The following is a 27,052-nucleotide window of genomic DNA, read 5'->3' as shown; positions in this document are numbered from 1 at the left end:
ATCAAAACTACAATGAGATATCATCTCACACCAGTCAGAATGGCCATCATCAAAAAATCTAGAAACAATACATGCTGGAGAGGGTGTGGAGAAAAGGGAACCCTCTTGCACTGTTGGTGGGAATGTGAATTGGTACAGCCACTGTGGAGAACAGTATGGAGGTTCCTTAAAAAACAAATAGAACTACCATATGACCCAGCAATCCCACTACTAGGCATATACCCTGAGAAAACCATAATTCAAAAAGAGTCATGTACCAAAATGTTCATTGCAGCTCTATTTACAACAGCTCAGAGATGGAAACAACCTAAGTGCCCATCATCGGATGAATGGATAAAGAAGATGTGGCACATATATACAATGGAATATTACTCAGCCATAAAAAGAAACGAAATTGAGCTATTTGTAATGAGGTGGATAGACCTAGAGTCTGTCATACAGAGTGAAGTAAGTCAGAAAGAGAAAGACAAATACCGTATGCTAACACATATATATGGAATTTAAGAAAAAAAAATGTCATGAAGAACCTAGGGGTAAGACAGGAATAAAGACACAGACCTAGTAGAGAATGGACTTGAGGATATGGGGAGGGAGAAGGGTAAGCTGTGAGAAAGCGAGAGAGTGGCATGGACATATATATACCAACAAACGTAAGGTAGATAGCTAGTGGGAAGCAGCCGCATGGCACAGGGAGATCAGCTCGGTGCTTTGTGACCGCCTGGAGGGGTGGGATAGGGAGGGTGGGAGGGAGGGAGACGCAAGAGGGAAGAGATATGGGAACATATGTATATGTATAACTGATTCATTTTGTTATAAAGCAGAAACTAACACACCATTGTAAAGCAATTATACTCCGATAAAGATGTAAAAACTAAATAAATAAATAAATTCAAGCCAGGGAAAGACAATACAGATTGTTAAGTCATATATTCTGAGGATCATTTTTTTTCTAAGTTCATAATTTATTGTACAAATTGAGTACCACATGATGAGTTAACATTAGCTTCCTCAGGCACAGGAACTTAGATGAGGTACATTTAGAACCTGTTTATGTTGCTTTCACAGCTGGAGGCTTTTCTCTTTTTTTTAGCATCTTTATTGGAGTATAATTGCTTTACAATGGTGTGTTAGTTTTTGCTTTATAACAAAGTGAATCAGCTATACATATACATATAGGAGGCTTTTTAAATATTAACTTGAAGGATAAGACCATCAAAGCAGTGAAATATTTTTTAACACCAGTGAAATGGAACTGGGCATCAGTTTTTGGACCTGCCATAATTTCAGCCTTGCAAAATGCACAAATTCCACAGGCTGTATCCTTCAACATATGCAGCTACCCCTCCCAATGATCATTATTTTAAAACTAGTTCAGTATATTCTTAGACTCTAAATAATCTCAAAGCAAAACGTTTACCTCTAAATGAACTGGTTTCAGCCACACCAACATGTCTGTATTTGCATGTCAAGATGTCTTCATAAACAGGTCAAAAACTACATTTCCATTGCTTCAAGGAAAGAAATTCAAATGCAGAATTCATATATTTCTCAAAAATAATAACTATTACATAGCTTCTTTTTTTGAAAGAAATATTTGGTTTTTGTGAGTTTTTTTTTAAATTAATTTATTTGGCTGCCCTGGGTCTTAGTTGCAGCATGCGGAATCTTTTAGTTGTGGCATGTGCGATCTAGTTCCCCTACCAGGGATTGAACCTGGGCCCCCTGCATTGGGAGTGAGGAGTCTTAGCCACTGGACCACGAGTGAAGTCCCTACATAGCTTTAAAACATGGTCCTTTTATCATGCTAAGTCAATTCTTTCTAGATATAAGTCGTTGTACTGTAATCGTTATCAGACTAAAATAAAGCTCTCATTTGAAAACTTTAAGGTGCAGTAAATTATACCAGTTCTGCCAAAATAACTTACTGTTATTTGCTAGCTTCAATTTTAACCTATTATATGAGTCTAAAACTCTAAATGCTATTAAAATCTGTTTGATCAATAGCTTTGATTCTCAACTCACAGAATTTAGATCAGAATGTATTCTCTCCCTTTTTTAAGATTCGGCAGAATGAAAGTTCCTAGGCTTTGTCTACCCAGGCAAATCCCCTCCTCTCTTTCTGATCTGAATTATTCAGGTTGGAGATCCAGCCAATCTGTATATAAAATTCAACCTCTTCAGCTGTGTAGGCAGTATGGCTTCTCACTTAGGAAAAAGTTGTGAACTGCCAGCTTGTGGATAACAAAATCCACAGTGAGCTTTTCCCTACCATCACCTCTACTTTGGGCAATTCTTGAACATTTTCCTAATGAAACAATTAAGGCTTACTTATTAGTACTTTTTTCTTGACATTCTCCAACCTGTATTTTTCAGATAAAATCTGGTAGTTTAAACAATCATTTTCCTAAGGGACTTGCCACTTCATAATACAAAAAGCAAAAGCATATTTAATATGAATGAACTAATCAGACACAGAAAGAAACAAAGAAAAGGGATAGTGTTTATGCATTTGGAGACACTCATAACAAAGTCATCTATTTCTTATATGAAAAAGCAAAATAAAGCATCAGACTGGATAAATTCTAATGGATTTTGATAGTCTTTATTTTGAGCGAAATCCACAACATAAAATTATAGAGGGAAAAAGGAAGGGTAGAAGCTAAAAATACAATGTAAATGAACAAAATGGAAGGATATATTAAAATGCATCTCAAAGAACTAGGACATACTGTACATCTTCCAACTTCCATTTGCAACTCACTAAGACAGTCAGAATTTGCTCATCAATTTGATGATGTTTAAAGCAAGTAGCTCTACTGCTGTACAAAACTGGAATTTTAAGATTTAGAAGTTCAAGTAAGTGTGAGTAGTTATCACATGCTTTAAGAAGTGGTGGTTTAAAAGTTATGATGGGACTTCCCTGGTGGCACAATGGTTGAGAGTCCGCCTGCCGATGCAGGGGACATGGGTTCGTGCTCCGGTCTGGGAAGATCCCAAATGCCGCGGAGCGGCTAGGCCCGTGAGCCATGGCCACTGAGCCTGCGCGTCCGGAGCCTGTGCTCCGCAACGGGAGAGGCCACAACAGTGAGAGGCCCGCGTACCGCAAAAAAAAAAAAGTTACGATGATTTCCCAGTTGAATTAGAGGCAATTCATAAAACTGCATTTACTTATAATTACATCACACCTGATTTTTCTAATTCATATGAGAAAATAAATGAGTCATTGGCCATTTTTAGCTAAATAAAGTTTGGTTTAAATTAAGCAAAATAGCTAAACTGGTTTATTTGACCCTGAAAGTCAACATTCAAGGTATTTCATGATTTCCTAATGGTAACTCAAAATAAAGGGCTAGTTATTCAAATGTTCATAACATGTAAACAAGTACATGAAGTGCTTTAATAGGAAGTTATCTTTATTTTATTTATTTTTGGCTGTGTTGGGTCTTTGTTGCTGCGTGCAGACTTTCTCTAGTTGTGGCGAGCAGGGGCTACTCTTCGTTGCGGTGCACGGGGTTCTCATTGCGGTGGCTTCTCTTGTTGCAGAGCATGTGCTCTAAGTGTGCGGGCTTCAGTAGTTGTGGCTCATGGGCTCAGTAGTTGTGGCTCATGGGCTCTAGAGCGCAGGCTCAGTAGTTGTGGTACTCGGGCTTAGTTGCTCTGCGGCATGTGGGATCTTCCCGGACCAGGGCACAAACCCGTGTCCCCTGCACCGGCAGGCAGACTCTCAACCACTGCGTCACCAGGGAAGCCCTGTTTTGTTTTTAACTGAATTATCTTGAATAAGAAATGTCTGTGTTATTTTCCCTTGTTGTGACAGGTAACTTTTACCTTTGCTCTTACAGTACTCTGAGACGATGATCATATAATTGTATATAATTATATAATTTCCTTATGTAACATGAACCCCCCTTGTGTAAATTCAGAGTTTACATATTTCTGAGGTTGTCAAAGATAACTTCCTATCGGGCTTCCCTGGTGGAGCAGCGGTTAAGAATGCACCTGCCACTGCAGGGCACATGGGTTCCAGCCCTGTGCTCCGGAAACAACAACAACAACAAAAAAACACAAATGGTCCTCTATCCCTATTCATTCTCCTAAACCCATAAAAATATGTTCCAAGGCTTAATTTTTTTTTTTCTGGCCACGCCGTGCAGCTAGCAGGATCTTAGTTCTTGAACCTGAGCCGCAGCAGTGAAAGGGCCGAGTCCTAACCATTGGACCACCAGGGAATTCCATTTTCCAAGGTTTAAAACAGTGATCTGATGCTTTAATATTCATCCTTCTGTTTTTTGTTTTTTGGGGTTTTTTTGTGGTACAGAGGCCTGTCACTGTTGTGGCCTCTCCCACTGCAGAGCACAGGCTCTGGACGCGCAGGCCCAGCGGCCATAGCTCACAGGCCCAGCCACTCCGCGGCAATGTGGGATCCTCCCGGACTGGGGCACGAGCCCATGTCCCCTGCATCGGCAGGCGGACTCCCAACCACTGCGCCACCAGGGAAGCCCCATCCTTCTGTTTTTTATTGAGTTCTAAAGTCAAAAAATTTTTTAAATTCAGAGTATCATTAGTAGTAGCAAAGAAAAGGACTACAACATAAAAAGAAAATGATCTGAGAATAATTTAGTACAGACGATAAAACCACTACTATTGGAACTTTTCTGAGATTTCTTGAACCCCTGTAATTTCCCCATATGTGTTACTTTGGCTGCTCCTTCCCTATGATTAGCAGGAAAACCTTTAAAACAAAAAAGGCCTGTGTGTTTATTTAGCCCCTGTACTAAGAGCCCTCGAGTTCAGGCACATCCTTGTGCTACTCCTGCCAGAGAGGATGTAGACCATATTACAGGAAATGTCACAGTGTTATGCAATGGGGTGGGGATTTCATTCTGTGCCCAGACAAGACCCCCATCAGGAAGGATCTCTTCTTGCCACAGAGAGTACAGCAGTAAAGCAGAGAAAGTTCATTAAGGTTGAGAACAGTCACCAGACGAAGCATCAGATGGAGAGAGTGCTTCTCAGCAAAGCAAGAAGATAAGAGCCACTCCCAGAAAAGCAAAAACAGAAAACCTCAGCATTTTGCAAAACAGATTAGAGGAAACAACCCTTAACAGAAATCAATTGATGAAAATCGCAGTAAACATGAACTTTTTGCAAACAACTGCAAAAGTAGAGTCAGAGGCCTTGATATGATAATACTATCTACTGGGATTAATCCCAATAGAATGAGAAAAACATAGGACAAATGGAAGAGGGGTGACAGATTCTGGATACTGAAGACTTGATCTGAACAAGATTATTCTTGTGGTTCATTGGTTGAGAGTTCTGTATTGATTAGCATACTTCCAGCAGCAAAACAACAAAAAAATAGAAAATTCCAACCCAAATTAGCTTAAATTATTATAAGGAATGCATTCCTTCCACTAAAATGCAAGACCAGAAGTAGGGTGGTTCTTTCTCCATTTCTTTGACCTCCTCCATGTCTTAGCTTCATTCTCAGACTGGCAAGGAGATAGCTACAGCAGGTGCCAGCCTCACACCCACACATAACAAAGCCCTGAGAAAGAAGAACAAACCATGCTCACCAGGCCAGAGAAAACCTTTAAACAGAAAGAATCATGTGCTTGAGGTAGGAGGTCATTGGTGTGATATGGAAAACTCCGCCCAAGTTACAAGTGACCTCCAGGTCCAAGGGGATAATTACAAGGGGCATTGACAGCATCCACTACATTTCCCAGAACCCACTCCCCAGGCAGACCCTCAATTTCCACACTTCAACCACAGTCTCTCCTCTCAGATGTTCCTGGTGTCCATTCTAACTAGATTTCATCTAGATTCAATCAGCAACAAGGGAGGCATGGCTTGGGCAAGCCCCCAGCAGTGGTTCTGGAAAGGGTAAGACTCGACATGTACTGAGTACCTACTACAGGCCCAGTTCTGTACATATATTGTCTCATGGTGATGATCAAAACAGCCCTATGTTTTTCACAATGTCCTCCCAATGCTATATATTGTACATATACATACACATCCCCATATACTTATATATACACATATACATATACACATACATATATATATGGAAACAGACCTGGAAAGGGTGGTAACTTGCTCCATCTCAAATGTCTAGGAATTGACACAGCCAAGACTCAAACCACGCATGGTTAACGCCAAAACCTCACACCCTTTCCTCCTAACGCATGACGAGAAGCCAGTGCCTCTTCACCTCTCAGCACATTTCCCTTAGATCAAAAGACCCAAGTTTACATTCTTGGGAACTTCAGAAAGCCCCAGTCCTCCCAGAGCCAAAGGTAAAATAAACCTGATTGTTGGCCAGGATATCTTCTCTAATACTAACATATTAGTACCTAAACCCCGCCTACAGGTAAACCTCTCCTTAAGACACGTCCACGTAACACAAAGCCCTTTTCATGTCAGGCCAGCTATTTTGCTGCTTTGGGTTTATATGAGGAGGGATTGATGTAGAACAAACCAGAGAAGAAACCTACTCGTGTTACCTCCCTCCAGGGGAACACTGTCCAGGGCTGGGGATTAGAAGAATTCAGTACTCATTAAGTGGAGAGACTTTGCCTACAGGACAAGCAAGCTTTAAAGAGTCCAGGTGACATATGTGGCCGTGCTTTCCAGCCTAGGGAGTGTGTGTTGCACCAAAGGAGTGGATAATTTTAGCAAGTTCACCTGCAGATGATTTCCCCTATGAGTCTCTGGAGAAGACTCCTCCTTCCCTCTCAAGGCAACATGAGCTGGGATTATTTTTTCAGCTCCTACAAGAGACTGGATCCCATATAAAATCCTTTGCCCCGCCCAAGAAGCTCTTAGCAACCATCACCTTGGTCTCATGTTTCACCACTGGGCAATAATTCCATTGATTCATAGGCATTTAATGGGTATCTCCACTGCTCCCAGCCCTGTGAAAAACAACAAGGATACGAGCAAGGTCTAGTTGCCCTCAAAGAACATTGAGGAATGGAGGATTTGCATTTTTTCTGAGTATTAAATTAGACAACAAACGTGCAGACGTTGGCACTGTGTCTGGCACATATAGGCGCACAGTCAGTGTTGGTTTATTTTTTCTCATCATAGTCTTCAAAATACCTTTATGGGAATTCACTTGTTGATTTCTCAGAGCTTCCTCGAATCCAATTTGGAATGAGAGAATAAAAGCACATAAGTAAGTACAGGAATCCTGTGAGTAGAAAGAGGCAGGCAGTATTAGCTTCATCTGTACTTGAGGAAACCTCAATCAGTTAGGCCATGGAGCAGCACAACGGGGAAGGGCACAGCTGAGGAGCCTGGGTTGAAATTCTAACCTTGTCACATCCCTGCCCAGACCTTGGACATGAACTCTCTGCCTCAGTTTGCTCATGTGTAAAAGGGTTTGTGATGGTCAGTTGCATGTGTCAACTTGGCTAGGCTGTAGTGCCCCGCTATTTAATCAAACACTAATCTAGGTGTTGCTGTGAAGATATTTTGTAGATGTGGTTAACAGCTACAATCAATTGACTTTAAATGAGGGAGACTACTCTCAGTATTGTGGGCGGGTCTCATCCAATTAGGTGAACAGCCTTAGGAGCCAAAACTGAGGTTTCTCAGAGAAAGAAATTCTGTCTCTGGCAACATAGGCTCCTGCCCCAGCCTACTGATCTGCCCTACGGACCTAGGACTTGCCAGTTGTGTAAGCCAATTCCTTGAGATAGGTAGGTAGGTAGGTAGGTAGCCAGATATATATAGATAGATAGATAGATAGATAGATAGATAGATAGATAGATAGATAATGGGTAGATAATAGATCTATAGAGATAGAGATACGGAGAGATCGCATATTGGTTCGGTTTCTCTGGAGAATCCTGACTGATACAGGGGACAATAATACATCCCCTCTCACTGGGTCATTGTGAGGAGCAGTGTGCTTAGGAGAGTGTCTGACACAAAGCAAAAACCACACTAAATGTCACCTACTCAAGATCACTTGGCTGGCGGCTGTGAGCTAGGACAAGCCCGCAAGGGCAGGACGTTTACACCACACCCTCTAAATCATCTGCGTAGAGAGTTGTGCCTATCTGTCCTGCCCTGCAGAACCACTCGAGTGAAAAGGTGAGCACACATTTCCCGAATTCCTGGCCACCTACTCTCTTAGTTGATTTACAAAATGGCTGGGTCCCCCTGCTTGAGTGATGGAGATCCCGACTAGAATCTGCATCTCATTCTTCCCTAAGGACTTCAGGGTTATTAATGGGATACCCTCAGGAATCCCCTCAAAGCTGAAACCTGGGTTTGGCTTTAAGCCACAGGTGGGGAGTTCACTTTTCTATCAAGTGTCGTTGACCCATGAGGAATAATCAAAATCATAAAGATAAAAAGTAATTTATTAAAGAATGGAGTTATTTTTAGCATTATCTTTTGGTTTCATCTTGCTTAGCCTAAGAAAAGAGACTGGGAAATGGTAAAGGGGGACTGAGAAGGAAATGGAATTTTGGAATTTGCCAAATTTGCACACAACAGAGCAAGTATTAGAAGGCAGATCCCCACTTCTCCTTTAAGTTCCATACTGGGCCCTCTTCCTTTCTGCCTCCTGTTCCATCTAAGCCCCTCCTCCTGGCCCCCCTGCACCCTTTAGCTCCTGCTGCAGACTGTCAGCCTTTTTCAAGGTACCAGGGGCCCAGAGGCAGATGAGGCATTACTACAATTAATCCTGTGCCTGCAGGGAAGAAATGGTACTTTTGAAATAAACTGGGAATGCATATCTCTAAGACACACATGGAGAAGTGCAGGTGCTCAGACACAAGCGATTTCGTTCAGCTTCTGGGAGAGAGGGGGTAATTTTATCCAGTGTAACCCAAACATCACCATCCAGTCATGGAGATGGAGTGGCATAGCCAAGAGCTCTGAACCAGGTGTCAATGACCTAAGCACCGGTTCCAGCTCAGCCCCTAAGTCCCGTAGGCAAGTCAATGCCCCTCTCTGGACCTAGGTCTCCTCTTCTATAAGGTGCAGGACTGGGCATAGAGGCGCTGAAGCTCCTTTCCAACTCATCACACTCTGGATCCTGTGCTCTAAGAGACCACAGCTCTCAGTGCAAGCTTGTGTCATCTCCAAGCACCAGTCAGTAGGCCAGCAGGAGGCCAGGCTTCATTGGATGAGGTCCTCACCTCTCGGAAGGGGGGGGGAGTCATCATTTGCTTTCCCAAATAAAGCAAGCGTGGGATAGAAGAAACCAGGCATCCCTGAGGGTTCACTTGTGGTTCCCATCACTACGGAAAATTCCTGAAGCTTCTGTAATCTCCACCTGTGGTGATGTGAACACCCAATCTGGATCTGGGAGAACACCTGGGCCAAATTGCTCCACTGAGCATATCACGTCTTCCCCAGCCTTTTCTCACCCTCTTGCCCACACAGCCTGCATCTTCTCTGACTCAATTTTCTCCACTAATTAAATGTCACACTTCCAGCTGCAAGCACTAAGAGATGCTCTCCAGGCACTTCAGCAGAGGGAAAAGTAAGGTCCTTCCCATTTCCTACTACCCCCATGAGACGGTGACCATGAAGATGGCTAAAACCAATGACAAATAACAGGGCTGCTCTGAAGAAGTGTTAATGGGGCCCACGGCCCAAGAAGTTGCAATTAGGAGACAAAAGCAAATACTTAAAAGGAAGTAAACAGACTCCTTCCCAGAGATCAGGGGAAGCATGTGAGCCCATGACCCACATATCTATGATTCACCACACTCCATGGTCATGATCTTCTACTCTTATTTCTCTATTTTATAGAAAATAGAGATCAGGGGAAGCATGTGAGCCCATGACCCACATATCTATGATTCACCACACTCCATGGTCATGATCTTCTACTCTTATTTCTCTATTTTATAGAAAATAGAGATCAGGGGAAGCATGTGAGCCCATGACCCACATATCTATGATTCACCACACTCCATGATCATGATCTTCTACTCTATTTCTCTATTTTATAGAAAATAGAGTGATCAATTATTTTGCAGGCATTCTGGTCGACGCCACAGTTCTTTTTGGAAAGCTATGGCGTATAGATTCAAAAGTCAACCAGGATGTTACCAGCTGGTATCCAATGATGAATGAAGAGGGATCCAGAATCGGACCCCATGTCAATACATACAGTTGGCCAAGTTAAAGCATTTCACATCTGTGAGACCCCTGCATCTTCAGAACACCTGTATAGAATGGGAAAGGCATGAGTTCTTGTCTTGGTTTAAAAGATGAGGAAACCAAGACCCAAAGAGGATAAATGGCCTGCCTGAGTTCACTCAGTGAATAAGTGATAGAGCTTCTACACCAGACCATGATTCCTCTCCATGTGGTTTCCACTCTGACAGTTTTCAGGTTCACTCTCATTGAAACAGAACAGAAAAGGAAGAGGCAGCAAGGAGAACAGGAAGCATCATAGCTTTAGAAGATTAGCCACAGTATCCAAAACCACTAGATTCCCATGGGACAAGAAGTCATGGGAAAATCCGCAGATGTGGGAACATGCCCTCAATTCCCAATGGCTACCAACACAGAACAGATTCCAAACACACTACAGCTGGCAGTGGTGGGGTGGCTGTTGACAGGAGGGAAGAATGAGCATGCCTGGGCTTTGCAGACGTGACCTGTCACTTACGGTTAACCACCCCTCCTCCCCACTTGAACCTCAGGCCCTTGACTGATTTTCTCTTCCGCTGAAATGAAGACAACCAAAGGTGGAGAGTTGAGTACTGGAAGGAAACCCAAACATCCAATTCAACTCCTGTTTTATGGATGAGAAAACTGAAGTCCTAAAAAACAGAGGTGACTTGCCTGAGGTTACACAGCCACTTGGCGACAAACTCAGGTTTCCTGATTGCCTTTTCATGCCTCTTTCTGAGCTGTTCAGCTGCCCACTTTGCCTGCATGTGACTGACATAGTCCTAGTGACACAGGACTCCTATCAAAGTGCTCAAGAGAAAAAGTCAGGCCCACAATGTATACAGAGTTTGGAGAGACAGCTCTTTCATTCTCTTAGACACTCCCTTCCCTCCTCAGGACATGCACCCCTGGGGGCATGAGTTAGGATGAGTTTCCTAGGACCTTCACTTCTTGCTGATCCTCAGCTTCTTTCTGAAGCCACTTCCTCATACTTATGACTCTTTGTTCCCCTCTGATGAAATTCCAAGACCTCTGAAATCCCTCCCTTCAACCTGTATTGGTATTGGGTTGGCCAAAAAGATCGTTCGGGTTTTTCCATATTTCACCAGAAAAACCCGAACGAACTTTTTGGCCGACCCAATATGTAGCCCCTCTCTTCCAAATGCATCAGATAAGCCTGAATGGGTCTGAACCTACAACCTCCAAAAGACTCCCCATCCTCCTTGTAAACTGGAGGGTACAAACAGATCCTTTAGAGAAGGGAATACCTTAACCCCACCGTCTAGATGTTGCCAGGGCTCAGTTCTGAGCCAGATCCGATTTTCAGCAGTACTCTGTATTCCAGCTTCCCACTCCCACCACAAGCAGAACCCATTCCTCTCTCTCCATGTGCTCCAAAAGCTAACCTACTCATCACACTGTATCACAGTTAGGGAGATGTGTCTCCCGGCCAGGCAGTGAGCTTCCGGAGGGCAGACACAAAGTAGGTGCTCAGTAAATGACTGCATTATTCATGATAAACATGAATATTTTTAAATCTCCCTCTCTTTATTTTACTCCCTCTGCTAACCTTAAAGCTAACTGCTCTGCAAGTTCAGCCATTTTCCAAGTAATAAAGCCCACTTTCTCGGACTCATCTTAAAAGATAGCTTTACTGACACCACTTAGTTCAACAAATCACATGAACCCTTGTGCCCAGGCACTGAGCTTTGTGGTAGAAGATTCAAAGAGGACAAAGGGCTCAATTCTTGGGGGAAATGTTGTGGACTATGTGACAGCTTGAATTGTTGAAATGGAATTGCTGTGACAGGAAAACCATAAATATAAGTTGATCCAGGGTCTCTTAAAAATAGTAGTAATGACTACTGCCATTTATTGAGCACTTACTATATGACTGAAAGCTATACTGGATGCTTTACATGTATTATCTTAGTTTTTACAACCCTGAGAGGTAGTTATTTTTCCCAATTTACAAATGAGGGGTTGGAACCAGAGACATTAAGTAGCCGCCTAAACGCACACAACTAATAAATGATTGATTGGGACTAGAGTCGAGGTGAATCTGATTCTAGAGCCCATGTTTTCATGCACAACGTTATATACTTAGAGACAGTTTTTTACAGCACCTCATGTAGAAAATATGAAGGAAAAGATTCCTCCTTTTCAAAAATAAGTGTAAAATAGTATGGACTCAACCCTCTACCTGCCCTTGTGGTGTGATCCCAAAGTAAGTACAGCAGAGTAGAAAACCAGAACCTGATTTGGAATGCAGGATCTGGGGAAAACGAAACACCCTTGGCTTCAGCAACTCCTAGCCTGTTCCACAGTGCCCTCCGGCGGCCAGCTGATATCACGCATGATTTTTCTTAGGTTCAGGAACGAAATGTTTTAACAGCCTAAGATTCAGTCAGGGACAACCTTGAATAAAGTAGACGCAGTATTTACCAGCCATTCTCTGTTCCAGGCTAATGCCAAATGACCTCACACTCCTGTGACTGGAGCAGACAGACAGCAGCAGATTTGGGCATCAGGCTGACCTGAGATCAACCGCCAGCTTCACCACTTAGAGATGTCAGTGAGTGGGAAGCACAGGGCACCAGGACCAGGCTGGTCACCTAATCACCATTAATCCTTGCTTTCTATATTTCACTGACTCAGTATTTAGGTATGGATTATTTTTTCTTAATAGGTATAATTTTTATCTTTACAAAATGAAAAACTCAATCTTGAAACTGACCCAGTACAAAAACATGCACTCTTCCTTATCAGAATCTATATGTCCTTAGTCAAAGAGGTGAGACCTTTATCCATTTATTTTTTTAATGGTCATCACTGTTTTCAACGCTTATCAATAATATATTTGGGGGACTTCCCTGGGGGCGCAGTGGTTAAGAATCCACCCGCCAATGCAAACCTTCCTGGTCCAGGAAGATCCCACATACCGCAGAGCAACTAAGCCCGTGTGCCACAACGATTGAGCCTGCGCTCTAGAGTCCGTGAGCCACAACTACTGAAGCCCGCATGCCTAGAGCCTGTGCTCCACAACAAGAGAAGCCACCACAATGAGAAGCCTGCGCACCACAGCGAAGAGTAGCCCCCGCTCACCGCAACTAGAGAAAGCCCACGCGCACAGCAACGAAGACCCAACGCAGCCAGAAATAAATAAAATTTAAAATCTTTAAAAATAAAAAGATACAATATGAATTTCTTCTTCTCAGAAACCTCCCCCCCTCTGTATGCTGTACTTTTCCTCACACAATTCCTGTCTCTGCACCATTTCAAGACAGCATTTCAACATCTGTACTAATTAGGGAATCTGCAGAGAAACAGAGCCAAGGGTTTATAAACGATAAGATTTCTTGAAGGAGCTGGCTCATGTGGAGGTGCTAGTCCAACATCTGGCAGGTAGAGGCACAGTGAAGAATTGTAGGTCACAGGCCATATGCTGGCACAGGTCCCTGTTGCTCAGACTGAGACTACTATTCAGCTGGCAACAGTGGTGAATTCAGAAGCTCTCCTTATCACACCTAGTTTTCTACCTGGAAAAGCTGCATAATATTTACAACATGCTTTATCTCCAGCAGGATACTCAGAAGAGCAAGTTTAACATTATCTTTCCTACTTGGAGAGGTGAGATGGGAGAATCACCCCATGGATCCTCCTGCCTGCCTAAAGCCCCCTCCCCCATGTACTGAATGAAACACTAGATGTCCACCTTCCAAACATTTTCAAGTCTTGCTTGTCATCTTCCTCCAACATACTTTTCTGACATCACCATAATAGCTTTTAGAATCTTTTAGGCCATGTCGAAAAATTACAGGGACTAGGAGCACTAAGGCACCTCTGGCCTCACACACGAGGGGACTTTGGTTGGATTACTCTGTGACCCTGGGCCAGTCACTGACTGGGAACCTCAGCTCCCTCATTTGGGGAGCAAGGATAGCAACAGTACCTAGCTCATGGGCTCTTAAGGTCAATGAGAGAACCTATTTCTAGCATTTAGCAGAGTAACTGGCATATAGCTAGAATTCGAATGTTTCCTATTAACCTGAACAACGAACACTGCCCCATGCGCTGCTACAGTCTCTCTGGTTTGAGGACAGGGTGAGGAAAGGGCGGTAATGGACGCAGGTGTTAGAAACCTTCAGGCTTTGGCTCACAGGGAGGGTCCCTAATCCCACTGAACCTCTTTGGGGATTCAGATTCCTTACCTGCCCCAGGAATGGAGAACGGATTATAGACAAGATTCTGGTACCAGGGACTCAGGTGAAGCTGCTGGGCCACGGGGTGCACATAAAAGAAAGGTCTGGAGTTACTGCCCTCAAAATTGTCGTTGTTTCCTGAAGAGTTCATATCCCAGGCTGAAAAGCAGGTGTTTGTAGTTAGCAAAGGACAGCCGTACTCTGCCCTGTAAAGTGCTGTAAAGGAAGAAAGTCGTCCTTGTCCCCCATCAGAACTAGGAGCCTGGGTGGAGGTCCCTTACCTTCTCTTCCCGCTCGCCTGGGATGGGGACACGCGGGGGCTGCCCTGCGTGCGTTTCAACCAGGGGAGCAGCGCCCAGAGGCCCAGGCCCGCGTCGTGCTGAGCAAGTCTGGCTCCCCAGGCAGGAGCACCGTGGGGAGATGAGGCCTTGGAGGCGCGGGGTACCTAGTGCCGGGCGCCAAACGCCAGGGGCCACGCCCCGCGGCTGCACCGGGAGACGCGGCCTAGGCCTCGGCTGCACCGCCCTTGTCCACAGCCTCTCCAGCCTGCCCCCCAGCCTCCATCCGGGCCGAACCCCTCCTCAGTCCGGGAGTCCAGGCCCCCGGCTCCACGTCTCCTACCACCCCCCTCCCCACAGGCCAGTCTGTTCCCGCTACCTCCACACCCTGCTTCAGTAGCTCTGGTGCAAGGGCTCAGTAGTAGTGGCTCTCGGGCTCTAGAGCGCAGGCTCAGTAGTTGTGGTGCACGGGCTTAGTTACTCCGCGGCATGTGGGATCTTCCCGGAGGGCTCGAACCCGTGTCCCCTGCATTTGCAGGTGGATTCTTATCCACTGCACCGCCAGGGAAGTCCCCATATTGTATCTTAAACATTCTTGGAATTCACAGGCTGAGCTGCTATATACCCCTGGTTTTTCTACACCCTTAAGGTTTACAATATTTTATTTGTCCTTTAGAGTTGTGGTTTAGGAGAATTAAAGGGGTAAGTGGTGGAAGTAGGAATAAGATTTGTACTCGGTTTTTCTTAATTGCAACATGACTCAGATTTTAGTGAGAAGAAATTTATAGGATATATTGTCTTGTGAAACCTGGAATTCCAGGAGTGAAGCCGCTTCCGGTGGGCTAGATGGGGATGAGATCCCTACAGGGTTTGTGTTCCTGTATGTTGTGATTGTCTGTTCACGTCTCTCCAATACTGGGGGTAGCAGTCTTCCCTGTACACCCATTGCTGTGAATGATCTGAGAAGAGTTTGTGATATATTAGCTTTTTTACTGTTTTGGGAGTAAGTGACTTCCAAGCATTTTACATATCCAGAATGTCTACCACCTTTTAAATATTTAAGACATGGAGTACACAGTGCTGTAGAATTGAAAGAGAGGGCTGAATTATGGGGGACGGGGGGGGTTGTTTTTTTTTGTTTTTGTTTTTGGCCACGTCCTGAGGCTTGTGGGATCTTAGTTCTGCAACCAGGGATCAAACCCACGCCCTCGACAGTGAAAGTGCAGAGTCCTAACCACTGGACCACCACAGAATTCCCTGAATTATGTTCTTAAAAATGGGCTTATTTTAGTAAATATTTAACTTCTCTTTGCCTGTGTTGTCTTCTGAATAATAAGCTGAATTAGAGGAGTTTTTGCCATTGGCCAACGTCTCCCCGTTCCCCCACACCCAGGGCCTGTCAACCACCATTCTACTTCTGTGATTCCACTTTTTCCATATATTTACATAAGTGATCATACAGCATTTGCCTTTTTCTGTCCAACTGATTTTTCTTAGCAAAATGCCTCAAGGTCCATGTGTTGGCAGGATTCCCTTTGTAAAATGATTAGGCTTTGGTAGCAGTTTGGTAGCAGGGAAGGTAGGAAAAGAGGAGTTGCCTTATGTGGAAGAACCCGTCTATGGCAAGGTCCTTATTGGACCACCTACATCTTAATGAGATGATACCCTGAGAAACTAGATGACGCCATCCTAAGAAATGTGGTCATTGTTCCTCGTTATCCTGACAGCCATTCAAATACTGTAACTGAAGTGAGGATCACAGATTGTTCAGAAAGATTGTTCTGGAAGCAAAATGCATTACAGGCCTGTGAGGTGTGTGGGAGATGGGTTAAGAAAGTTGTTAGTAGTTATTCATGTAAGGACTTGGGAGGACTTTAAGACCTTGGCTTTGGTAACAGAAGACTAAGTGGTAGTCCTGTGGTGGATTTGAACAGTTGTGGCTGTACAGGTGTGGTGTGTACTGGCTGAATGTTGTGACCAGCTGCAGGAGACAAAATAGCTAACTATTCCATTCTCTTTCTAGGTTTCACAAATGCAGTCTGTATTTTCCACATCCTGTGGTGCTCAGTGAGTATCCTAGCTTCCTCGTCCTTCAGTCCCCATTGCCCACTACTCTCAACCAAAGACCCATGGTTCCTATGTTTTATAACATGGCACAATTCCAACAATATGGTGGCTACTGGGAAGAAACAAAAACAAGAGACACACAAACAGAAACTGAACCTCAACAGGCTGAAAACTTGAATGAAAAACAAGATGTTAACTCAGAAGGCAACAGCCATGACATAGTAAGGGTGACCAGTATCCCTGTGAATACATTCTGCCCTGAGAATGTGGGTGAAAAGGAAGAGGTAGAGAACATTAGCTATCCTGAGGGAGGTATTGCCTCCCCGACCTGGTTGGCTCAGGTCAACAAAGTAGATGAGGCCACTCAGGGTGCCATGGGTCAGTGCTATGATGCACAGCCTGAGCCATCATCAGAGAGCAGTGAAGAACCACGGTGGAAGTACAGGGACCTCTTTGAAACTGATGATGATGATGATTCTGATAGTTACGAGGAGTATTTTTATTCCCCTGTAATTTCCCCTGTCCCCTTGCCGAATGAAGTAGGTGAGGGCATACAGGTCGAGGAATACCCCCAGCAAATGCCCTCTGGAGGTGACTCTCATAGCCTCTATGAGGAGTGTCATTATTTCTCCCCTCCTTCCACCCTGTACAAAGTAGGTTGATGGCATCCAGTGGGAAATGAGAAAGGGAGCAGAGCAGCTGGAGAGTAGGAACCAGGATGAAGATGAAGATGAAGGTGAGGTAGAGAACAGTTAACTATGAGGGGCACGTTCCCTCCCCTACCTGGTCGGCCCAGTTTACCAAAGTAGAAGAGGGCATCCAGTGCGACATGAGTTGGTATGAAGCACAGGTAGAGAAATCCCCCCAGCAAATGCCCTGCAGAGATGAAGGGACCTCACCAGACTGCAAAACCAAGGGGTCATGGAGAAAGCCAGTCACAAATAGGAAATTAAGTGCAGACAAAGATGAAGTGATGGTGAATGATGAGATTGGGGAGGTGCATAAAGAGAAATTGAAAAGGTGTGCGGAGACTAAAAAGACTGTGCAAGGCAGGAAGCTGAAAGACCTGAGCAGCGTCTCAAATGTTAAGACAGCCTATTTGCTGCAGAAAAGCGCTGCCTTGACCATCGTGCTTCCTGAGGATTCAGAAGACTCTGAGTTGGAAGCTGAAGATGTAATGCATGAGGTAGAACGCCTCCTTGAAGAAGTGAGTCCACAGGGCCCTCTGACATCTTCCAAAGGAAGGTCTTATCTGAAGGCTGGAAGGATGATCAGGATGCCACCTGAGTGCTCTGTCTCTCCCCAACTTATGGTCTGGCCCACCAGAAATAAGTACAGGTTATTACAAGCTGGTGGTGAATATGAGCACGTCGTCCCTGTGGTTTACCAGCTGAAACGACAGGATGGCTATGAAAGCACTGGTGTCACCCTCTGAAGAAAACATACTATGCCCAAGCCAGAGGGACTGGAGTCCAGGAGAGCCTCTCACAAACCACTGGAATGTAAGTGACTAGGGGGTTCATCTTATTTGGTTGTCTGCGGTGGTTCCATACTGGGTCCTGGATGCAAAGGCAGCTGTGAATCAATAGTATTTCTCCATTTTTAAAGTATGTTTTCCCTTAAGCTGTAGGTGCCCATATTCATAGGATTTGCAAAAAGAATCCCAAGTTAGAATTCCTGCATGCTAGGAAATTGCAATGTAATGTGAAACAAAGTGCTCTATTAGATTATAGAGCTGGATGGTGGCGGTAAGGAGAGTTGGTCTGAGATCGTCAGGAGGACATCAGTCTAGCTGGATTGCTGAGAATGGGCAGTCTATGTGGAGGCAGAGAATTTCGACACAGTTTTAGTTTCTGTGGTTTGGAGACAAAAGAGGAGCAAGTTTGGAGTGGGAAGGGAGACAGTAGCGTGAGCTCAAATGGGCAGTCAGAGCAGGGTTCCTCTCGAGACCATCCTGCCAGAGAAGGGAAGACTGGCAGAGGAATTGGGAAATAGGAGAATGGGGTAAAGTAGTAGAGTTTCTCTTCACTTGTAGATTATTATCCTGTAGGCAAGGGGCTAATCCAGATTGAGTAGAGAAATGAGACAAATGTGCCGTAGGAATTTCAACCAGCAGTATTTTATAGGAGAAATTAGAGTGAAGAGTGCCTATATGGCTGAAAACCAGTTTTATTCAACAAAACAAAGTGTTGAGGGTTTTGATTCACATGGGAGTAAAAGATATGTGAGAGGACTAACAGAATTGAATCTTTAAAAGGCGGCTGGAGTCAGAAGTTGGGAAGAGAAGTTGTTTTGCTTTGCTGAGTGGGTTATGGTGGGAGGGGCATAAAATGGTGAGATTGAGGGACTGGACTAGCAGCCTCCCCACACCTGGTTGAAGCTTGAGTTTGGACCATCCTATGACTGGCGGGGGCACAGCTGACAGGAGTGAGGAGGGAGGGAGGGCCCAAAGGAGAGCTTTGGGAGATGATTACCTCTGGGGTGCAAAGAATGAAGCAAAGCAGGTAAGTGAAGAATGGGATGCATAAGAGCCCCAGGGAAGTTTAAATAAGTTCCAGTCTTAGTCCTAAAACCATTAGACTCAAGAAATATTTAAGCCTACCACTTCTACTTAAAGGTGGTGTAATGTCACATCTTAACTCTTGGCTGTTATGACTTTGACTGATGCTCGGTGATTTGGAAGGGATTTTTAAAAACAAGGTGTTTATGAGCAAATTTTTTGCCTTTGGTATGTTTAGTCCTTGTTTAGTCCAGAGCTAAACTTCAAAATAACCTTCTTAAAAGAGGTTGAGGTGGTCCCTTGGAGGTGAGGAGAATGAAGGAAAGGGGCTGGGAAACACTATTTTAATTGTGTGCATGAAGAATCTTTGTACAAACAATGTCTTTAAAGGCAGCAGTACCCCTTCTTCAAACACCATCTTTCGCTGGATGAAGGTGCTGCTGCTCTGATGCGGTGGAGGGTGTGCACACAGAGCTCTACCTGTTCCAGACCCACCCTCTGTGGCCCAGAGCTCCTCTCAGGTCACCTGGATAAAACCTTAACATGGAATATCCTTTCCATTACAGGCATAATACTGAAGCATATACTCTGCAGGCAGCTACAGCCCTGTGGAAGTCCATTGCCCTTGCAGCCAGAAGCCCTGGAGTCAAAGCACCGCTCTGCCTCACCTTGTACCACTTAATAACATATGTTAGGCGGCTTCCTCATCTATAGAATAGAGATCGTACCCCGACTTTAACAGCGCAGTGGTGAGAACAAATTAAGTAAGTGAACTTTTTTGTAAACGGTGGTCTATAACTTGCACGTATTGAGGGTGTTACTTGAAACCCTTCCACACTCACACTGCATGACTTTGACTTCTTTTCCCAGTGGCATCCAAAGTCCTTTGGTTGGTGCATGGGCCAGAAATTCCCTGGCATGTTCATTGCCTGGGACATCTGGTATACAGTCTTCTGGCTTAGTCTCACCTTCCTGAAAAAGGAAAGTGTGTAAGCTATGCGGCAAAAAAGCACCGGAACTCTCTCCCACTTGTTTGAGAACACAGCATTGCCAGTGCAGGCGACATGGGTTCGAGCCCTGGTCCAGGAAGATCCCACATGCAGCGGAGCAACTAAACCCCTGCACCACAACTACTGAGCCTGTGCTCTAGAGCTCACGAGCCACAGTTACTGAGCCCGCGCGACAACTACTGAAGCCCGCGTGCCTAGAGCCCGTGCTCCGCAACAAGCCACTGCAATGAGAAGCCTGTGCACCACAACCAAGAGTAGCCCCAGCTTGCCACAACTAGAGAAAGCCCGTGTGCAGCAATGAAGAACCAACAAGCCAAAAATAAAAACAAACAAACAAACAAAAGTACCAACAGGCAAACTACAAACTGGGGAAGTTATTGGAAAATGCACGATTAAGAGTAACGTATTAAGAATTCTTACAGATTAGTAAGAAAAAGAACAGCATCTCAATGGCAAAACCCTCATATAAGTAATTCACAAAATACAAATCAGTTCAAAATTACTTTTTAAAAATTTAAACATACCAGGTTTTGCCTATCACAATGACAAAGAGAGGAGAAAATAGAACATAGCCAATGTTGTTAAGTGTGTGAAGGGTACTATGAAAAACTACAACTATATGTAGGTTGGCACAAACTTTTTGTTGGCAACACGACAATATCTATCCTTTGACCTTACATATTTATGAATTTATTCTAAGAAAAATAAAAATGTATAAAGATTTAGTTAGACTACTGTGGCCAGTAATAAAGAATAGGCTAAATAAGTTATGGTAAACCCATTTAATAAAATACTATGCACACATTAATGCTGCCAAAATATTTGACACGGAAAGATTCTCCCCATTTAAATTCAAAAAAAAGTCTTATCTGGAGGCTACAAAACAGTACATTCAGGAAGAGTAAGTTTTTGTAAAAATAAAGTGTGTACTGAGAGTATATTAAGAAAGTCTAAGAGAATATACAGCAAAGTGATTAATATTTTCCTTTTTACTTTATCTGCACTTCTACAATGTGCATATATTACCTGTGTATTTTGCTGCTTTGTTTTTAATAGGAGTTAATGGAACTTGAGTTCAGTAGAAAAATCCTCATTTCAAAGCATCAGAGTTTGAACTGAATTTTGTAAGCAATCATTTCAGGTTTTTTTAATGCACCTGTTCAAAATCAAAGCTCATCATTTTGTTTTGAACAATTTTTGTTTGAGAATCAAATGGTCACCTAAATGAGGAAGCAAATAATCATAAAATGACAGGAAAGCAAGTGACAAAGTAACTACAACCACTGGCTATTGCAGTATAATAAATAAAATGACAGTTAACAAAAACACCTTTATTTTTGTTTTCAAAGAACAAACTGTTCTTCTTTTTCCAACATAATCATGATTAACTTACAAAAACAGGCATTTACAATGCATCTTCAAAGCATTTCCCTTTAACGGAAAACTTGGCTTCAGAGAATACAAACATTAAAAGGTTAAAATAAAAATTCTATTTTGTTGTCATTGTAAGACAAAACAGAATCTAGCATAAGTCAAGGAAATCCATTCATACTTCAGGTCCTTCTCCTCCAGGAACCAGCTGCAAAGGAGGAAAAAGTTTAGTATTTAGTTTAGAACTACATAATCTAAAAACCCCTCCTGAGAGCTGCTCATTGATCGGAGTCACGCCTCTTTGCCCCTCCCCCATATTTCCATTTTCTCCATGTCACTGCTGTTTACAATTCCAACATCATCAATTAATACTTAGTGTCTCAACAATGATTCCTAGCAAAACAAATGATTAAAAAGCACAAGCAGGGCTTCCCTGGTGGCGCAGTGGTTGAGAGTCCGCCTGCCGATGCAGGGGACATGGGTTCGTGCCCCGGTCTGGGAAGATCCCATATGCAGCGGAGCGGCTGGGCCGGTGAGCCATGGCCGCTGAGCCTGCGCGTCTGGAGCCTGTGCTCCGCAACGGGAGAGGCCACAACAATGAGAGGCCCTCGAACCGCAAAAAAAAAAAAAAAAAAAGCACAAGCAAACTAATCTTAGGCCTAATGTCATCTTCAACAGTTTGGCCATAGAGCCCTGACCACCAGAGCACCCATTTCCCATCTTAAGCACCACTGGACCCATGAGCACTTAGTCAAGCAAGTTAGTTCTGTAATCCCTGCCCCACAAAAATGGCTTAACATCTAAATAAAAATAGCTTTACTGTGTCTTACCATTGTTATGTTATTTCCATTTAGCAAAATTTGATCTAATTTAGTAATTCTTCTTCCTTCTGGTGTGATTTCACTAAACAAATAGATTAAAGGTTAATTATTCTATATAAATGAACATGAGGTCAGGCAACTGTACCAACACTTTTCAGAGACAAAGTGGGTGATGTACATCACCCCTGGGTGATGTAAATTCTTCCCCAAAGGCAACAGAGTGGACTGACTGGCCTAAGATCCACATCCACTGAGCTGATCTTCATCTAAAAAGCTGAAACTTGCCAAGGAGATCAAATACGAAATAAAATGTTTACTATCCTCACTCTTTTTACTATTATCTACTACTGATTCCTATCCATTATACCAATCTGTAATTAATTCAAATCTGAAAGCAGAGCTACTGGTCATGATCTTTATAATTAATATAACTGAGGCATCATTTACATTTTCTATTATATATAAGTTGTAGAATAATTAATTTAAAGCATTAAATGCTCTTATTATCAGTTCCTTTATTTGACCTAAGCCCTAAGATCCCTGGCTGTTTTTAGTACCTTTTACCTTAAAGCTTTGTCTCTACTAATTTCCTAGCAATTTAGTGACAGTTACATAAAGGTAATAATCCTCTAATCCAATTTTACTAACATCAGTAGGTAAAACTTCTATCTTTAGAGTAGTTCGAATAGGCAGTGTTCTCTGACTCAACAGATCATTTTACTGACTCAACAGTACTAAAACTGCCTTAAATTAAAAAGAGATTCCCCTGCCCAATTCCTTAATTTTCAACACTACTCACAACTCAGTGACATCTTCCAGTACCATATCTGAAATTTGGTGTTAAGAAAATAAATATACCAAGTTAAATTTACTCTGGCTTCTGCCTTTGTTCAGTTTTAATTATAACATTGAACACAATGGCTCAAATTCAAAATGTTTGTGATTAGTAATTTCATCTTTTTTCAGTACACGCACCTCTTAAAACACTATCACAATTTCCATGAGAATAAATTAATTTTTATTATAAAAATCCGTAAGTACTGATTGTCTAAAGTTCTTTTTTTAAAATACCGAAGAAAAAACCATACTACCAACTTTTAAAAGGATACTGACAAAGTCATCAAATCCCAGAAGTGTGCCAACAATCTCCTTATCACTCTTCATCACAATGTGAATCCTTGATCCTATACACTTGTCCACAAGCTCTATGGATTTTTTTTTTAACAAAAAAAAAGGAGGGGGAGAGGAGAGAAAAGATTATTATGCCCATTCGTTACTTCAACAAATATGTGAGTGCCTATTGGCACTTATTACTTGCATATGGTGAAATATAAACCAGGAAAAGTATTCACTCGAAAACTTTAGATCTTACACTACATGTCTCTGTTAATCATTCTATTAACAGGAAAGTTTTCCCTGTTCTCCACTTACCCCTCCTTTGTAACAATTTGTCATGGCTGTGGCTTAATATTATTTTAGGTTATCCTATTGACATATGAACCCCACCCACACCCCCCAGACTCTAAGGTCCATGAGAGCAGAGATGGTGGTTGTTTTTACTCATCAGTGTATCCCCAATGGACACTGCCTGGCATACACTGATCATTCAAAAAGAGTTTGTTCCATGACACTTTACAATCACGGCCACATCCACTAGCTCAATCACCCTTCAGATACAAAATATTAAGAGAGAGGCCTGGGCTTCCCTGGTGGCGCAGTGGTTGAGAATCTGCCCGCTAATGCAGGGGACACGGGTTCGAGCCCTGGTCTGGGAAGACCCCACATGCCGCGGAGCAACTAGGCCCGTGAACCACAACTACTGAGCCTGCGCGTCTGGAGCCTGTGCCCGCGCACCGCGATGAACAGTGGCCCCGCTTGCCACAACTAGAGAAAGCCCTCACACAGAAACGAAGACCCAACACAGCCATTAATTAATTAATTAATTAATTAATTAATTAAAAAAATTTTATAAAGATATAGAACATTATTTAAAAAAAAAAAAAGAGAGAGGCCTGTCTTCACCAGAGATCCCTTCTCGTCACTACGTCTCCCCCACCCCCCAAAAGTCTATCCTCTGTAGTCGGACAGCAGCTTGAACATCTCTTCAGCAGGCTTAGCGTTATTTGGTACGATGTTTATTTGCCCGGTATCCTGTTTCCTACACTGGTTTGTATGCTATCTGAAGGCAACGGCCGTGATTTTAGTTTGTTGAACAGTGCCCAATCACAGTGTCCAGTGCACAGAGGCGCAATAACTGTTGAAAGAATGAGCGGCAAGAAAAGCTAGTTTCCAGAGTCCTCTTTTAAGGCGCAGTCCAGATCCTGGTGCCTCTCTCAACAACCGGCCAGATAAGCAACAGGGTCTAATCTGGGGATTTTAAATGCCAGGTTGAGGAACGGGACTGCTATCCACTACTGTAAAGGCGAGCTCACAACAAAGAAGGCCAACGACTTATTCACTAAGCGTGAACCTCTTCCGGTGACGGTTTGGTCTGGGGAGTCAAAAGTCCCTGCCTCGAGAAAACCCCACCACGCCGAAGAGACGCGGGCGGCCTGAGGCCGCAGAGACTTGGCGCCTAGAGGAGAGCCGCGAAGAAAGCAGTTGGTCATATACGTTTTTCTAACACTCAGCCAGGGGCTGCGCTGCCCCTCGAGCCCCGACCCTAATCTTCAGCTCCCCGCCCCGGCACCCCAACACGACAACGATTACCTAGAGGGAGAAGCTGAGACGGGTTGGTGGTAGCGTTAGCCGCCATGGCTACGCCGGAAGTGGTCTGCGTCTCTCGAAGTTGGGAAGGCGAGTTTGAAAGAGCGCGCTTCCGCTTTTTCCGACAGCCCGTTCAGACTCGACCAATCTGAGGCCGAGAGTGCGATCGGGCCGGTCCACGGGGATCGCTCCCAGTCACTCCTTCCCCGGCAATGAGATCCTGGGAAATATTTCCGTTCACTGAACGTTTTGCGGTCTCGACAGACACTCACCTTTCTCTCCAAATTTCCAAGAGACTTTAAAACTATCCCGCCTTGTAAATAAATTATTCCTCTAACCCGGAAGACTTTGCCAAACGGAAACCTTTGAGTCGTCTTATCTTCCCCAAGTTGTATCTCATTTCAACCCAGGATCTTTCTTCAGACCAGTATAAATAAATTTGATTTTCCCGCCACCGATTCATTGTGTTGTAATTTTCGTAAATTTTGTTGTTGTTATTTTTGTTTCTTTTAAGGAATCTACCAATTCTTTTAAAAGTTCAGTGGATTGAAAACCCACAGCTAAGGGACTTTCCTGGTGGTCCAGTCGTTACGACTCTGTGCTTCCATGGCGAGGGTATGGGTTCGATCCCTGGTCAGGGAAATAAGATCCCGCCTGCCGCATGGTGTGGCCAAAAATAAATAAATAAATAAATAAAACCCACAACTAACATTTTTAAAAAACTTTTCTGGGCGAGGGGGAGATTTTAAATATGTTCCCTATTTTCTACTATCGTTCTTAAATCCTGTTATATCTAGGAGTCTACTATAGACTTTTTTCACTATTTCTTCCACAAACACATTGTCCAACAGGCAACCACCAGATGTCACTCTATGTTAATGACATCACATTTAGGAAACCTTGATGCTTTTACACTTCTTTTTTGAAAAGAGAAAGCAAACAAATTTTCTGCCTTAGTATATTTTATGTTTGTATCTGAGGAACTTAAAACTAAAGAGCCTAAGCAAGAGAGGCCAGAAAGAACATCCTTCATTCATACAACAAATGATTGTAAAGCACCCATCATTCATTCATTGAACAAATACTTTAGTTGCACACTGTCTGGCATTTTGCTGAGTATAAAACAGTGTAAAGAACAGAACTACAATGTCTTCTGTCCTTATAGGAGCCAGAGGATAAATAGAGGAGAAAGACAATTAACAAACATTATGTGGAAGGCATATGAAATTTAATACATAAAGCAAAAAGTCCTCTTTTAGCTTCAGGGATCCTAGAGAAGTAGGTATGATTTAAGGCAAACATCAGTGAGGAGGTTCAGAAGCCCTTACAGGTGGGCCCTTGAGTTCAAAGTCCCCTAGGATTCAACCTCCTTCTTAATACTAAGCCAATCCTGGCTTTTTTGCATTTCAGAAATATTGAGTACCTCATATGTGTCAGGAAACTTACAAATACATTTACTCCTAATAGTTACTTTTTTAATAGAGATAGAGTAGGATAATTAAATAGGTTATAAATCCCACTAGGGGATTAAAGAGAGAGAGAATTTTAAGGGAGTTTGGGAGACTGTTGTAAACTAATGACCATTCAAGAAAACAATCCAGTTTAAAAGAAAATAAAAGAATCCAGTAACATAGCAGAAAATTTACTCTACCTTGAAGGAATACCAGGTGCATTCAAACCACAAATCCTGATAGTTAAAACAAAAGACAGTAGATATGGGGTCTACATGTAGTTACATGAAGTCAGGGAGTTATGGTTCTTGAAGAGTAGCATTTCTGCATGAAGCCAAAACAGGAATAAAGGGGAAAGGGGAAAGAAACTAGGTGAAAGGGGACATTGTGCTGAAACCTGAGATGAATTACCATATTTTAGTATATGTCACTACCCTTTCGCTAATATACATATGATTTAAATAGCGCCATTACAGTCTGGGTTAGACCAT

At 43.2% G+C, this 27,052-nt stretch overlaps 1 protein-coding gene across 1 annotated transcript; it reads right to left on the bottom strand.

Annotated features, from left to right (window-relative positions):
• Positions 1–21,528: 21,528 nt before the first annotated feature.
• Positions 21,529–25,186, bottom strand: LSM5 (LSM5 homolog, U6 small nuclear RNA and mRNA degradation associated). The gene is made up of 5 exons (XM_082661865.1): positions 25,114–25,186; positions 23,514–23,609; positions 23,204–23,231; positions 22,414–22,486; positions 21,529–21,791 (listed from the first exon to the last, which is right to left on the bottom strand). The coding sequence occupies exons 1-5, from the start codon at positions 25,157–25,159 to the stop codon at positions 21,759–21,761; spliced, it is 276 nt and encodes a 91-aa protein (XP_082517991.1). The 5' UTR covers positions 25,160–25,186; the 3' UTR covers positions 21,529–21,758.
• Between the last annotated feature and the right edge of the window lie 1,866 nt (positions 25,187–27,052).

This window comes from Grampus griseus (assembly GCF_964374135.1).
Source record: "Grampus griseus genome assembly, chromosome: 9".
NCBI lineage: Eukaryota > Metazoa > Chordata > Mammalia > Artiodactyla > Delphinidae > Grampus > Grampus griseus.
This window is presented reverse-complemented; position numbering and strand designations above follow the sequence as displayed.

Coding starts and splice junctions, on each gene's coding strand:
- LSM5 (XM_082661865.1), bottom strand. CDS start 25,159: ATGGCGGCTAACGCTACCACCAACCCGTCTCAGCTTCTCCCTCTAG. Junction 23,610..25,113: donor GTCTCAGCTTCTCCCTCTAG/GTAATCGTTGTC, acceptor AAAAATCCATAG/AGCTTGTGGACAAGTGTATA. Junction 22,487..23,203: donor CTGGAAGATGTCACTGAGTT/GTGAGTAGTGTT, acceptor CTATTTGTTTAG/TGAAATCACACCAGAAGGAA.